Consider the following 14,252-nt stretch of genomic DNA (forward strand, 5'->3'; position numbering starts at 1 on the left):
TGAGGGAATGTTTTTGCGGTGATGCTGTTGTCCTGTATCTTGATTGTGGTGCTGGTTAAACAACTTTCATTTGTCAGAAGCGTAGAACTGTTTTAAAAAAAATGTGAATTTTACTGTATGTAAATTAAAAATATTAAAAATCTGAGTATTAGGAAATCAGTAAGGTATGATAAATTAAATATTAAAATTACTAGAGTTGTTAAGGGGAAGAAATTAAAATGCGAATTATTGAGTTTAGACTGCTATTTTATTTTATTTTTTTTTAAAGGCATCCTGAAGTTGCTAGGTGCAGACTCTTGTTTTAAATATATTTTTTACATTTCCACAAAGTTTGTATATATTACAAAAGATTCATTAGAGACCAATATTATCAAATAACTTAATATTTATAGCCATTTAATATTTTATAATCTATGAAGCTCTCATATATTAGCTCCTTTGATATAATCAGATTAGTCAGTTCATCTTGATTAGTTCAGTTCCATATTACTACTCTTAACTTTGGAGATTTTTATTTCTACACATTTTTTATTCTCCTGTATCAGAATATACCTTAAACAAGGATTAATAGGTAGCACCCATTCTGGAATCAGTGATTTTTAAAAATTTCCACCAACTTTCTGTATTTTAATCACTTGTGTTGCCTGTAGTGTTTATAAGAAGTACACTCATGTCATAGTAGTGACAACTCTGTGTGACAGTGTTACTAATATATTACATTTGTTTTAAGACCACTTTCCTGGTGGATAACAAAAAGGTCTTTGGAACTCATCTCATGCAAGACATGGTGAAAGATGCGCTTCGATCTTTTGTAAGTCCTCCGGTGCTCTCTCCCAAGTAAGTATTGTAAGACGTCTTATAATGTGTGTTTCTTTAAAAGCCCACCTTCTCTGTAGTCCTTCTTTATAGCCAAAGTATAAAAATTGTTTAGGATCAAGTCTCAATATAAAAAATAACTTGGTCATGTTAAATTGATCTCTGCCACATATTATTTAGATTAGAAATTAAGGTTTTTGTGAGGTTGGCATTAGATCCAGTATGAGACAGAAAACCGAACGGTTGTTAGCAGAAGTTCAGTAACTTGTCTTGGACCCTACTTTGTGCAAAGCACTATGTTAGGCACTTTGGTTTCTGAAGTCTAGATAAAAATAAAAAATGCAGATAATTGATCCTTAAACTATGCTCTGGTAGAGACACTGCCCTGAAAACATGCTGCCCTAAGTAGCTGAAAAGTATTGCGTGTAGAAAGAATCATCTTTTGAGTTGGCATTTTGAGAAGTAAGTTGGGCTTTTCCAGTGGGGAGGGAAGAAAAGAATCATTATTTCTTAGCAAAAAACCGAGCACATGTTGCAGACATGAGAACATGAAATGTATTTTAAGAACAGTTAGTAGTCCGGTGTTCTTACCAACAATTTATTGAAAAGAAATCTTGCCACATCTCATGTAAAACTCTGTGGTTGCTTCCTGTCTTAGGTGGGAAGCAGACCCTGAGACCAGGATTCATATAAACATATTTAGAAAGTGTTCCCAGGAAAAACCAGTGAGGTTTTGGGCAAGCAGGACATGAAAAGGAAGAAAGCCACGCTAAGGTGCACTCCACAGAAAGTAACTTTGGTTCAGTCCTATAGGAGAGCTCTGGAGAACAGTGTAGGTTACACTTCAGAGTAGTTCTTATCAGGAACAGGGAGCTTGAGAAATTACACATATACCTGTCCCATAAGGACTATCCCTGGGAGGATGTAAATAACCAGGCTTTCTCAGTGTTGGTTACATTCCCCATTTGATTCACAGTAAAAGCCAAAGTCCTTATGATTGAGCCTTCGAGGCTCAGTGTGTTCTGGTCTAGACACCTATCCTGTCACCTTTCTGACCTCATCTCTTACTGCTCTTGCCCTCACCGCTTTTGCTTTAGTCACACAGGCCTCCTTGCTATTCATGGAATATGCTGTGTAAAGACCTCACCTTAGGGGTTTTACACACAGTATGGAGGATAGTGGGCATTTTCCTCAAACATACCCAGGGCTGACTACCTCACCATCTTCAAGTCTTTTCAGGGTCACCTCAATGAGAGATACCCTGGCCACCCTGTTTAAAAATTGCAACCCCTACTCCCACCAGCACTCCATTTCTCTCTCCCAAAACAATTATCTTACATAGGATATAATTTTCTTTATTGTATTTATTTTCAATCTTCCACTCTCCTCATCCCCTCAATTAGAATATAAACTCCACAAGGTCAAGGCAGGTAATTTTGGCTGTTTTATAACAACAGCTGTATGTTTTAACTGATGTATCACAGATGCTAGAATAGTATCTGGCACATAGTAAGCACATAATAAATATTTGTTGAGTGAATAAACAAACAAATGAGAGTTTGATGGCAAGATAGTTGAGGATGAGACTGGGGAGAGTCTTGAATGCTTTGGTAAGGTTTTGTCTTTATTTTGTTGTCAGTGAGGAGCTACGTAGTGTTTTAGGAGAGAATTGGCATAATTGGGTCTGTATTTTTTAATAGAAAGCAAACCAGTAGTGAGAGGGAGTGATAATGGAAGCAAAGCATTTAATTAGGCTGATTCAGTTGTACAGGTTAGAGGTGATGAAGGATTAAACTCTGGGAATATAAAGGAGAGAACAGATTTGAGAACAATTTCAGAGATAAAATTAATAGAAAATGATATATGATTCACTAGGGGAAGAAAAGAGAAAAGATAACTAAGTTGCCTTTTTTTAAAGGCTGATTATATAAATAATATATGATCACAATTGAAATTTCAATCAGTGCAGAAAAGTATGTGAAAAATAGTAAAAAAAAAAAAAAAAAAATTACCTGAAATCTTACCTCTGAGATTAGCTACATTTTGATGACCATGTTAGATATCTTTGTGTATAAAGATACACATGTATATATAAGTATATAAATGGGATCACATACATCAGGCTATTCTTTTTGTTGCTGTTCCTATGAGTGTGTTTGAGACTGGGATCTCACTGTGTTGCCAGGCTGGACTTGAATTCCTGGGCTCAAGTGAGCCTCATATCTCAGTATTCCTGTAGCTAGGACTGTAGGCATATACCACTGTACCCAGCTCATCAGGCTGTTTTTATCATGAACTCTTAAATTACTTGTTAATTGCCTTTTAAATTTTTTTTATTTAAAGAATCTATTTTAATTTTAAAGTTCTTTATCTTTTTTCCACTCAAAGACACATAGTGGGCCGGGCGTGATGGCTCACACCTGTAATCCTAGCACTCTGGGAGGCCAAGGCGGGAGGATCACTTGAGGTCAGGAGTTTGAGACCAGCCTCAGCAAGAGCAAGAAATGTAAATTAGCCGGGAATGGTGGTGCATACCTGTAGTCCCACTTACTGGGGAGGCTGAGGCAGGAGGATCTCTTGACCCAGGAGTTTGAGTTTGCTGTGAGCTAGGCTGACGCCACGGCACTAACCCAGACAATAGAGTGAGCCTCTTTCTCAAAAAAAACAAAAGAAAAAAGAAAAAAATAGTAGGTTAAAAAAAAAAAAAAAAAGACACATGGTGCTTTTCTGTCCCAAATTACTTATGGTAGATCTAACTATGGCTCCCAAATATTTCATAATAAAGTATAACTTACCCAAAATGCTTTGGATCGGAAGTGTTTTGGATTTTGGAATATTTGTATATACATAATGAGATATCTCTGGGACGAGACCTGTGTCTAACCATGAAATTCATTTATGTTTCGTAGGCATCTTTATACACAAAGCCTAAAATAATTTTATACAATATTTATAATAATTTTGTGCATGAAACAGTTTCAGTACATTGAACTACCAGAAAGCAAAGGCGTCACGCTATCTCATGTTGGCACTCAAAAAGTTGTGGATTTCTATTCATGTCCTTTGCCCACTTTTTGATAGGGTTGTTCGATTTTTTCTTACTGATTTTCCTCAGTTCTAAAAAGATTCTTGTTATCAGTCCTTTATCTGATGTGTAGTATGCAAAAATTTTTTCCCATTCTGTAGGTTGTCTGTTTACTCTCGTGACTGTTTCTTTGGCTGTGCAGAACCTTTTTAATTTAATCAGGTCCCGTTCATTTATTTTTGTTGTTGCTGTGATTGCCTTAGGGGTCTTCTTCATAAATTCTTTGCCTAGGCCAATGTCTGTAAGAGTCTTTCCTACATTTTCTTCTAGAATTCTAATAGTTTCGCACCTAAGGTTTAAGTCTGTTATCCACTGTGATTTGATTTTTGTGAGAGGTGAAAGCTGTGGGTCCTGTTTCAGTCTTCTACATGTGGCTATCCAATTTTCCCAGCACCATTTATTGAATAAGGATTCTTGTCCCCAGAGTATGTTTTTGTCTGCTTTGTCAAAGATTAGATGGCTATATGAGGATGGTTTTATATTTGGATTTTCTGTTCTGTTCCACTGGTCTGTGTCCCTGCACTTGTGCCAATACCAAGCAGTTTTAATAACCACAGCCTTGTAGTATAGTTTGAAGTCTGGCAAATTAATGCCTCCCATTTTGTTTTTATTGCTTAAAATTGCTTTTGCTACACAGGGTCTTCTCTGGTTCCATATGAAGTGTAAAATTATATTTTCTGTATCTGTGAAAAATGATGTTGGTAATTTAATAGGGATTGCATTGAATCTGTAGATCACTTTGGGCAGTATAGACATTTTAACAGTGTTGATTCTTCTGATCCACGAGCATGGTATGGTTTTCCACCTGTTTACATGCTCTGCAATTTCCTTCCTCAGTGTTTTGTAGTTCTCCCTATAGAGGTCCTTTACCTCCTTAGTTAAATATATTCCTAGGTATTTTATTTTCTTTGTTGCTATTTTGAAGGGTATTGATATAAGAATGGCTAACTAACAAACATATGAAAAAATGCTCAACCTCTATAATCATCAGGGAAATCCAAATCAAAACCACAATGAGATATCACTTAACTCCAGTGAGAATGGCCTTTATCAAAAAGTCCCAAAACAATACATGTTGGCGTGGATGCGGAGAGACAGGAACGCTCATACACTGCTGGTGGGACTGCAAACTAGTGCAACCCCTGTGGAAAGCATGGAGATACCTTAAACAGATTCAAGTAGACCTACCATCGATCCAGCAATCCCATTATTGGGCATCTCCCCAAAAGAACAAAAGTCATTCTATAAAAAACACCTGTACCCGAATGTTTATAGCAGCACAATTCACAATTGCAAAGATGTGGAAACAACCCAAATGCCCATCAATTCATGAGTGGGTTAGTAAACTGTGGTATATGTATACCATGGAGTATTACTCAGCTATAAGAAATAACGGTGATATAGAATCTCTTTTGTTCTCCTGGAGAGAGTTGGAACCCATTCTATTAAGTGAAGTATCCCAAGAATGGAAAAATAAGCACCACATGTACTCACCAGCAAATTGGTTTCCCTGCTGAGGTGGGGGCTGGGGGGAGGGGATGGGTGTATACCTACATGATGAGTGCGATGCGCACTGTCTGGGGAATGGACACCCTTGAAGCTCTGACTCGGGGGGATGGGCGGGACATGGGCAATATATATAACCTGAACTTTTATACCCCCATAATAAGCTGAAATTAAAAAAAAAAGTTCTGGATTTTATAAAGAGCATTTCAAATTTTGGATTTTCAGATTAGTGATGCTCATCCTATAGGAATGTATTCTAAGGAGTGGGGTTACTGGGTAAAGGGTTCTGTGTAGTTTTAATGTTTATAGATATTGCCAATTCTAAACAGATTGTAACAGTTTATATTTCTACCAGCCGTATACAAGAGTACATTTTTCATATATGTCCTGACCAGCAGTAGGTGTTAATTAGTCCTTTTAATTATTTCCCCTGTGTTGTGAGAAGAGTGATAATTCATTGTTATTTTAATTTGAGCACTTTGTTACGATATTTATTGGACACTTAGAATTATTTTTCTGTGAATTGCTCATTTAAATTCTTTGCACATTGACTTTTATTAAGTGGTGTACTTTTTTCTGCAAAATTTGTTAAGAGAGCTTCTTGTATATTACAAGAGGTTAATCCTTTGTATTAACCTGTGATAGGCATTGCAGATAAGTGTCTGTCTTTGCCACATCAAAATTTTTGCTTTCTATTTGATAGCTTTTATCTACCTTTTTTTTTTTTTGGAAGTAAATCATTCTTCCCTACCCATGGGTTGTACCTTTAGTCACTTAAATCTTCTTTCAAAGGTTTTTAGGGCTTTATTAGAATTTAATCCTTCTGAAATCGTTTCCAGAAAATGGTTTGAAGGTAGAGATTCAACTTTATTTTATGCTAGATAGTTAGCCCTTTGGGTGAAGTATAAACCATCGTTTTCCTGTGGGTTACAATGGCATCTTTTACTTAAAAAATCCCATTTGTATTAGGATTTCAGTTTCAGTGATAATTTTTTTCTTTTGTGACTTTCTCTTAAGTTTTAATATCTGTTAAGACATGTCCTCTTACATTATTCTTTTTAAGGACTTCCTTGGCTCTTCCCTGGTATTTATTTTTCCACATTAATGTTAAGATAATTTTATGCAAAATTTTGAAAGGCTGGAATTCTAATTGGAAAAAATATTAATGTTAAGAGTTCTCATTTTTATGCTCTTAAATTCTCTAATCAAAGGACATGATATTATTTTATGTCCTTCAGTTGTTTTCTTCATATGGGTCTTATACATTTCTTGGTAAATGTATTCCTTGGTAGTTTGGGGGATTTTTATTCTTTGTTTTGTTTTTTTGTTGTTGTTATTGCTGTTGTTTCTGCTACGATGCTTGGAATCTCTTTCCCCAAAAGATAATTTTATCTTTTATTTTCTAGTAATTACATAAAATTTCATTTTGGCTCATTGCTTTGCTAGAATCTCTGAAACAAAGTTGAATAGCAACATTCAGTGATCATAGCAAGCTTGATCACTATGTTAATGGAAATGATCTTTCCATTTTTATCTTGGAATCACATTTGTTTTTGTTTTTTGATAAATAGTCCATAATAATTGTTAGATCCATACCTGTTTTCTTTAAAGTTTTCATTGTTACTTTTATATCTTTCTTTAAAATAGTTATTTCTTTTAAGAATGAAACATTGAAGGTTAATCATTTTCCTCATAATTTAGCTTTATCTGTGTTCAGTTTTCAATAGGAAGTGATCTTTTTGTTGCTTGCTAAGAATATTGTAACTTTTATTTTGATTTTCTCTTTTTTCATCTAAGGGTCATTTTTTGAAGTATTTTAATTTCCAAGTAAAGACTTTTTAGATAACTTCCTATTGTTTATTTCTAATTTTACTCAATTACTACAATACTGGGTTTTTAAAAATTTTATTTATTGTGTGACTAAGTACATGGCTGATTTTCATATGTCTATTACGCATATAAGAAAAAAGTACAGCACGCATGGTGGTGCCTGCCTGTAGTTACAGCTATTCGGGAGGCTGAGTCTGGAGGATTCCTTTAGCCCAGGAGTTTGAGACCAACCTGAGCAAAACCCCATCTCAAAAGACAGGAAAAAGAAAACAATGCAGATTTTCACCTCTAGGAAGCAAAGTTCAATGTTCATCTGTTCAATTGAGTTTGTTAATTGGGTTATTCAGTTTCTCCCTTATTAGATCTGCCAGAGTCCAAACAGTTTATAATTAGCCATGCATATGTGTATATATGTTCACACACAATAATTGTGAAGAAGACAAATCTACAGAAATTTACTGAATTCTCCTTGTATCGCTAATCATTTTTGTTTTATATAATTAGGTGCTGCTTTAGTGCATACAGTTGTAAACTGTTACACTGACCTTGTCAGTTGTGCCTTTTATCATACGCTATCTCCCTTTGCCATGTTTAATACTTTCAACCTTAAGTACCACTTATTTCATGTTAGTATTAGCAGTCCTACTTTCTCTCTTTTTAAAAAATGTCTGACATCCCATTGATCATTCCTTCATTTTTAAACTTATTTGCATCACTCTGTTTTAATGTGCTTCTTTTACATGGTGTTTAACTGGGTTTTGTTTTAATTCTTGTTAGTCTAACTCTATTAAAAGCAGAATCCAGCTTATTTACATTTAGTGTAACAGTTGAAATACATTATCTCCTTTTATTTCTTCCTCTTTAATTGTTTACTGTTTTATTTTCTTTTTAAAAAATTTTTCCCCTTTATTTTTCCTAGTTTTATCCAATTTTTATTTATTTTCGTTTTTTCTCCTTTTTAATTTGGAAGATTTTGTATACTGGCTGTGCTGCTGTTATGGTCTGAATGTGTACCCTCAAAATTAATATGATTAAGCCATAACCCTCAATGTGATGGTATTTGGAGGTAAGGACTTTGGGAGGTAATTAGGTTTAGGATGAGGTCATAGGGTGAAGCCCTCATGTTGGAATAGTGTCTTTATAAGAAATGGAAGAGACCAGAGGGCTCTCTCTCTACTATGTGAAGACAGAGAAGGCTGCCATCTGCAAGCCAGAAAGAGAGCCCTCCCCCAAAATCCTACCATGCTTGGCTCCCTCATTTTGGAGGTGGTATTGGTGCACATATATATATGAGTGAACTGAAGCTGTGATCATGCAGAATCAAGGAGTGGAGCTTCCTGACAGTCAGCTGCAACTGAAAGTTCTCAGAGTAGGGGTGAGCTTTGAGTATAAAGAATTAAATTGTTAGAGATACATCTAAAGCAGTAGTTCTCAAAATTTTTTGTCTTAGGACCCCTTTTCATTCTTAAAAGTAAGGAGCCAAATAGTTTTTGTTTATATGAGTCATACCTATTGATAACTACTGTAATAGATACTAAAACATTACATATGCTCCTTGACTTACAATGGGGGTTACATCCTGATAAACTCATTGTAAGTTGAAAATACCATAAATCAAAAATGCATTTAACACACCTGACTTCGTACACAGCATAACTCAGCCTAGCTTGCCTTAAATGTGGCTCAGAACACTTAAGTTAGCCTGCACCATTGGGCAAAATCATCTAACACAAAGCCTATTTTCTAATCAAGTGTTGAATATCTCATGTAATTTATTGAATACTGTACTGAAGGTGAAAAACAGAATGGTCAGATGAATACTCGAAGTAGTTTCTACTGAATGTGTATTGCTTTCACACCATCGTAAAGTAAAAAAATTAAACCATCATCAGGTGGGGGCTGTTTGTACTTTAAAAATATTTATTCACTTACAGTAAATTATTTACATGTTAATAAAAATAACATTTTTATGGAAAATTACTATATACTTATAAGAAAAACTAGTGAGAAAAGTGGCATTGTTTTATATTTTTTCAAATCTCTTTCATATCTTTCTTACTAGAAAATAGCTGAATGATCTTACCTGCTTCTGTTTTCAATCTTCTATGGTATCATATGCCACCATAGCCTCTGGAAATGTCCGCTGCACACTTGTGAGAGAATGAATGCTAAAGGCAAATAAGGTCTTAGTGTTATTTTGACCTTGTGTTGCCCGCTAAAGGTGTCTCAGGGATACTCTCACCATCACAGGGAAACAGGCCATGCATTGAGAACTGCTGACTATAATTTCAAATTCTCCTCCCCAACCCATCTTTTCCTCTCAGTCTTGTCCTAGAGGTAACCACCACACTGCAGTTTATGTGCATCACTCTTATGGATGCTGGTACATGTCACCAAATAAGCGTGTCCATGGAATGCACCAGCTTATGTGTTTTTAAGCTGTACATTTTTTTCATACTGTATTCATCCTTCTGCAACATTTTTTTCATTCAGCATTAGGATTTTGATATCTACCCAAGTTGATTCATACAAACCTATTCATTAAAATCCACCATTTGAATATACTGCAGTTTATTTTGCCATTTGTGTATAATTGGACATTTAAATTGTTGCTAATTTATTCCTATTAAAATTGGTGCTATAGTGAACATCTTTGAGTATGTCTCCTTGTGCAGGTAGGATATATACTGAGAAGTAGAATTCTAGATTGTAGGGCATGTGCATCTTCACCTTTACTGGTTTTGCCAAATTGCTTCCCAAAATAATTGAACCAGTTTATACAAAACTGCATAACAATTCCCATTTCTCCATAATCTAGCCTTTGGCATTATGAGACTTGTTAATTTTGACGATATGATGTATGTGAATTAATGTGTAAATCTTAATTTGCATTTTGGCTTTTTTATTTGAGTCCTCTTCAGCACTTAGATAACACATTGTCAGTTATTATTATCCATTTAGACTTAACTGTAGTAGATCCTCATTATTTGCAGATTCTGTATTTCCAAATTTGCCTAGTCGCTAAATTTGTTGTAACCCCCAAATCAGTACTTGTTCTGCTTTCACTGTCTCTACAGACATTTGCAGAATGAACACATGCAGAGTAACAAATGCTGAGGTCCAGCGAGGCAGCTCTGCCTTCTTATCTCAGCTCTCATACTATAAACAACTCTGTTACGTGCCACATTTTTCACTTTTTTTTTTTTTGAGATAGAGTCTCACTCTGTTTCCCGGGCTAGAGTGCCGTGGCGTCAGCCTAGCTCACAGCAACCTCAAACTCCTGGGCTCAAGCAATCCTCCTGCCTCAGCCTCCCAAGTAGCTGGGACTACAGGCGCATGCCCGGCTAATTTTTTTCTGTGTATATTTTTAGTTGTCCGGATAATTTCTTTCTATTTTTAGTAGCGATGTGGGGTCTTGCTCTTGCTCAGGCTGGTCTCGAACTCCTGAGCTCGAAGGATCCACCCCCCTCGGCCTCCCAGAGTGGTAGGATTACAGGCTTGAGCCACCGTGCCTGGCCCACATTTTTCACATTTTTGTGCTGAGTTCACTGTTTAAAAAAAAGCGGCCCTTGCTAGGTGTGGTGGTGTGTGCTTGTAATCCTAGCTACTTGGGAGGCTGCGGTGGGAGGATTGCTTGATCTTAGGAGTTCAAGTCCAACCCGAACAACTTACCCAGACCCTGTCTATTAAAATAAAAAAAATTTTAAAGTGCCCTTAAGTATAGTGACAAGCTGTCTAGTCTTCCTTAGCTGTGATGTGCCTTATGGAGAAAATATATGTATTAAATGAACTTCACTCAGGCATGAGTTGTAGTGCTGTTGGACTATGATTCTGATGTTAATGAGTCAACAGTTGTACATTAAATAAGGTGTCTTTAAACAGAAATTCACATAAGACAAGGTTGTGTATTGACCAGATCATGAAAATGTTGTGACCAGAGGCTTATGGGAACCTGTTTATTTCACCTGGGAGCAATGATTCAGTAGTTACTAATTCAGTGTCCTCAGCAAATTTATGGAATATAACTACTGAAAATGATGAGAATTGACTGTATATGTGGCAGAGTTCATTTTTGTTATTCCACTGTTTTTAAAATACTAATGTTGCAGATAAGAAATCTGATGCTGGTCTGCCCTTTCTAAGTGATTTGAAACTTTCTTCTAAAGCGTTGTAGAGTTTCTCTTTATTTTTGGAGTTCAGAAGTTTTGCCAGAATATTCCTGTGTGATTTTCAACTAGTCCTATCTGGAACTCGGTCATTAAAGCTCAAGTCTTCTCATCAGATCATTATCCCTATTATTACTTATTTAACTATTGCCTTACCTTCATCTGTTGTTTTTTTTTTTTTTAGGTTTTTTTTCTAGTAGGTCTTCTAGATCTCCCCTGCATGTTCCTCATGACATTCATTTCCTTGTTATTTTTGCTGTGTTGTGAGAAAGTTCTTCCTCTTGATGGTTAAGGCTACTAGTGAACATGTTTCTTTCAACTGAATTTCTAAATTTGAAAATAATCATTTTTAAATTCAGAATTTTTGGGGTGTTTTGTTTTATTTTTGAGACAAGGTCTTACTTTGTCGTCTGGGCTAGAGTGCAGTGGCAGCATCATAGCTCATTATAGCCTCAAACTCATTACAGCCTCAAACTCCTGGGCTCAAGTCAATTTCCTACCTCAGCATCCCAAGTAGCTGGGACTACAGGTGTCTGCTACCTTGCCTGGCTAATTTTTCTATTTTTTTTGTAGAGACAAAGGCTTGCTATGTTGTTCAGGCTGGTCTTGAACTCCTGGCCTCAAGTGATCCTCCTGCCTCGGCCTCCCAAAGTGCTAGGATTACAGGTGTGAACCACTGTGACCACCCCAGAAAGTATTTTTTTATTTGTATAAATTTCTGAGTTACAGGTGTAATTTTGTTACATGAATGGATTGTTTAGTAGTGAAGTCAGGACTTTCAGGGTATTTATCACCCAAATCATGTACATTGTACCAATTAAGAGTTAATTTCTTATCATCTACCCCCTCCTCCTTCCCCAATCTTCTGAGCCTCCATTGTCTATCATTCCACACCCTGTGTCCATGTGTACACATTATTTTTTTTAAGTGCTTTATTTTAGTGTCTCCTTAAGTAATTTTCTTACTTTGGGGTTAAAGATGTAGTGTACCTTCCAGGACTTCTTCACCACCTGCCTGTTTCAGGTGTTCTTTTTCTTTCTCCTAGCTGCTGGGTGCATTGTCATTTTCTGTTGTAAGACCGTGGTTGTGTTTTTCTTTGAGGTGCCTGTCAGATTGTTCAGCTGTGGCAAACACTTATGAGTAGCAAGTTGTCAGCTCCCATCAAGGCACCAGAAGAAAGTCTCTTTGCTTTGTCTCATTGCCTTTGGTGCAAAAAATCTCCCCATCACTTTAGTCCCTATAGCTCCCCCTGGGCTAGGAAGGTAGCAGGTCCTCCCAGAATGCTCAGGAATGAAATGTTGCTATTAACAGGTAAGGAATGCCACACGGAAACCACTTTGTAAGGAGAGAAGATGAGGTGTCAGAGGGATAGATAGGTGATGATTTATAGCCAGGGGTTGGAAATGGGGATATCTCTTGAAAAAGTCAGGATTCTGTATAGGTTTTTGTTTGTAATTACTATTATGAGCACAATCCATGTGGAAATCAGTTTTAGGGAAATATATGACATTGGAGTAGGGTCATGAAAAAGCGGGGCTTTAGACTTTTCTTTTTCTCCCTGCTAAGATCTTATTGGATCCAACTCTAATTGTTCAAATATAGAACTAAAGGAATTAGAAATATATCACATACTTATTTTGTGAACAACATAGTAATTATAAATAGTTCTTAGTAATTGGTTCTGATTCTTCTGTTTTACCTTCTCTGTCTGTTGGTGGCATCTCTACCATAATCACTGCTTCTTTTGTCTGGGCCATATATTTTTATTTTGATGATGTGAATATTATCTTACAGGTGCTGCCTATATAATAATCACCAGGCTAAGGACTGTATCGACTCCTTTGTTACTCATTGTGTTCGGGTAAGAGCTACAATTGGATTTTGTGATGGGTATGTTAAAAATTGTGGGATGTAATTCCTTCAGTATCATTAATTTATGCTTTTTAAATCTAATATGTCTTACTTTTAGTGAGGAAATAAAAAATTTCTATCTTCTCTTAGCACTTGAGGCATTATAGTCTGTAGTCTTCCTGTTAGATTGTTAGCTATAGAGGCAGCCTTGATGACCTCCCACTGTAGCCTGTGGGACCACAGATACGGGATGTGATGACCCCCAACTGGGGAAACAGCAGTTGTTTCCCCAAATTTTTTTGTAAATGGACACTAAAACTGCTTTGTTTTTGACCTTAAAAACAAAGGTCAAATTGGGAATATTTGTAACATCCCTATACACTTATCTTTGTACTACATTAATGAATATGATTATGATAAAATTATTTAAATGAGATCACAAACTTTTTTCAGGTCTTGAGTAATTAGAAAAAGTGCAAACCTTGTAGTGGATTGAATGAACTATAATTCAATCTTATTTAATTATATAAACATTTCTCTTAGAAAACTCATACAGGCCGCTCTTTTGGGCCTATATATATATATCCAGTTACTAAATATATATAGGAAGGCAGCATGGTATGGTGAAAGGAGAGTCAACAAAAGACCAGATTTCATTTTTATCACTAACATTTTATCATCATCAGGCATATCACGTTCTATAAATTTTCCACTTTTTAAAGAGTGAAATGCTAATACTTTCTGTAACTGTAATAGGGTAGTTATTGATCAAATGAGATAATACCTGTCAATGTATACAAATATAAAATAATATTACACTTCAAGAAAACTAATTCATACTTAGAGCATGTTATTGTCTGATTAGTGAAATGTTATAGTGTTTTATATGAGAATATTGTATATAGAGAGTAGGAATAGAAGAACCTTAGGGTTTACAGGTATTATCCATTACTTCAGCTGTATAATTATTAGGCATTCTGCTATATTTAAAGGCATAC

General features: G+C 35.8%; 1 protein-coding gene across 2 annotated transcripts in view; it reads left to right on the forward strand.

Moving 5' to 3' along the window:
- The window catches only part of NAA35 (N-alpha-acetyltransferase 35, NatC auxiliary subunit), a 94,640-nt gene that overhangs the window by 69,498 nt on the left and 10,890 nt on the right, over positions 1-14,252 (forward strand). For both annotated transcript variants that reach the window (XM_045562708.1, XM_045562709.1), the window contains exons 14-15: positions 731-837; positions 13,198-13,264. In XM_045562708.1, the coding sequence (XP_045418664.1) occupies positions 731-837; positions 13,198-13,264 (174 nt within the window). The remainder of the gene's footprint in view (positions 1-730; positions 838-13,197; positions 13,265-14,252) is intronic.

The sequence above is a fragment of the Lemur catta genome, chromosome 10, assembly GCF_020740605.2.
Source record: "Lemur catta isolate mLemCat1 chromosome 10, mLemCat1.pri, whole genome shotgun sequence".
NCBI lineage: Eukaryota > Metazoa > Chordata > Mammalia > Primates > Lemuridae > Lemur > Lemur catta.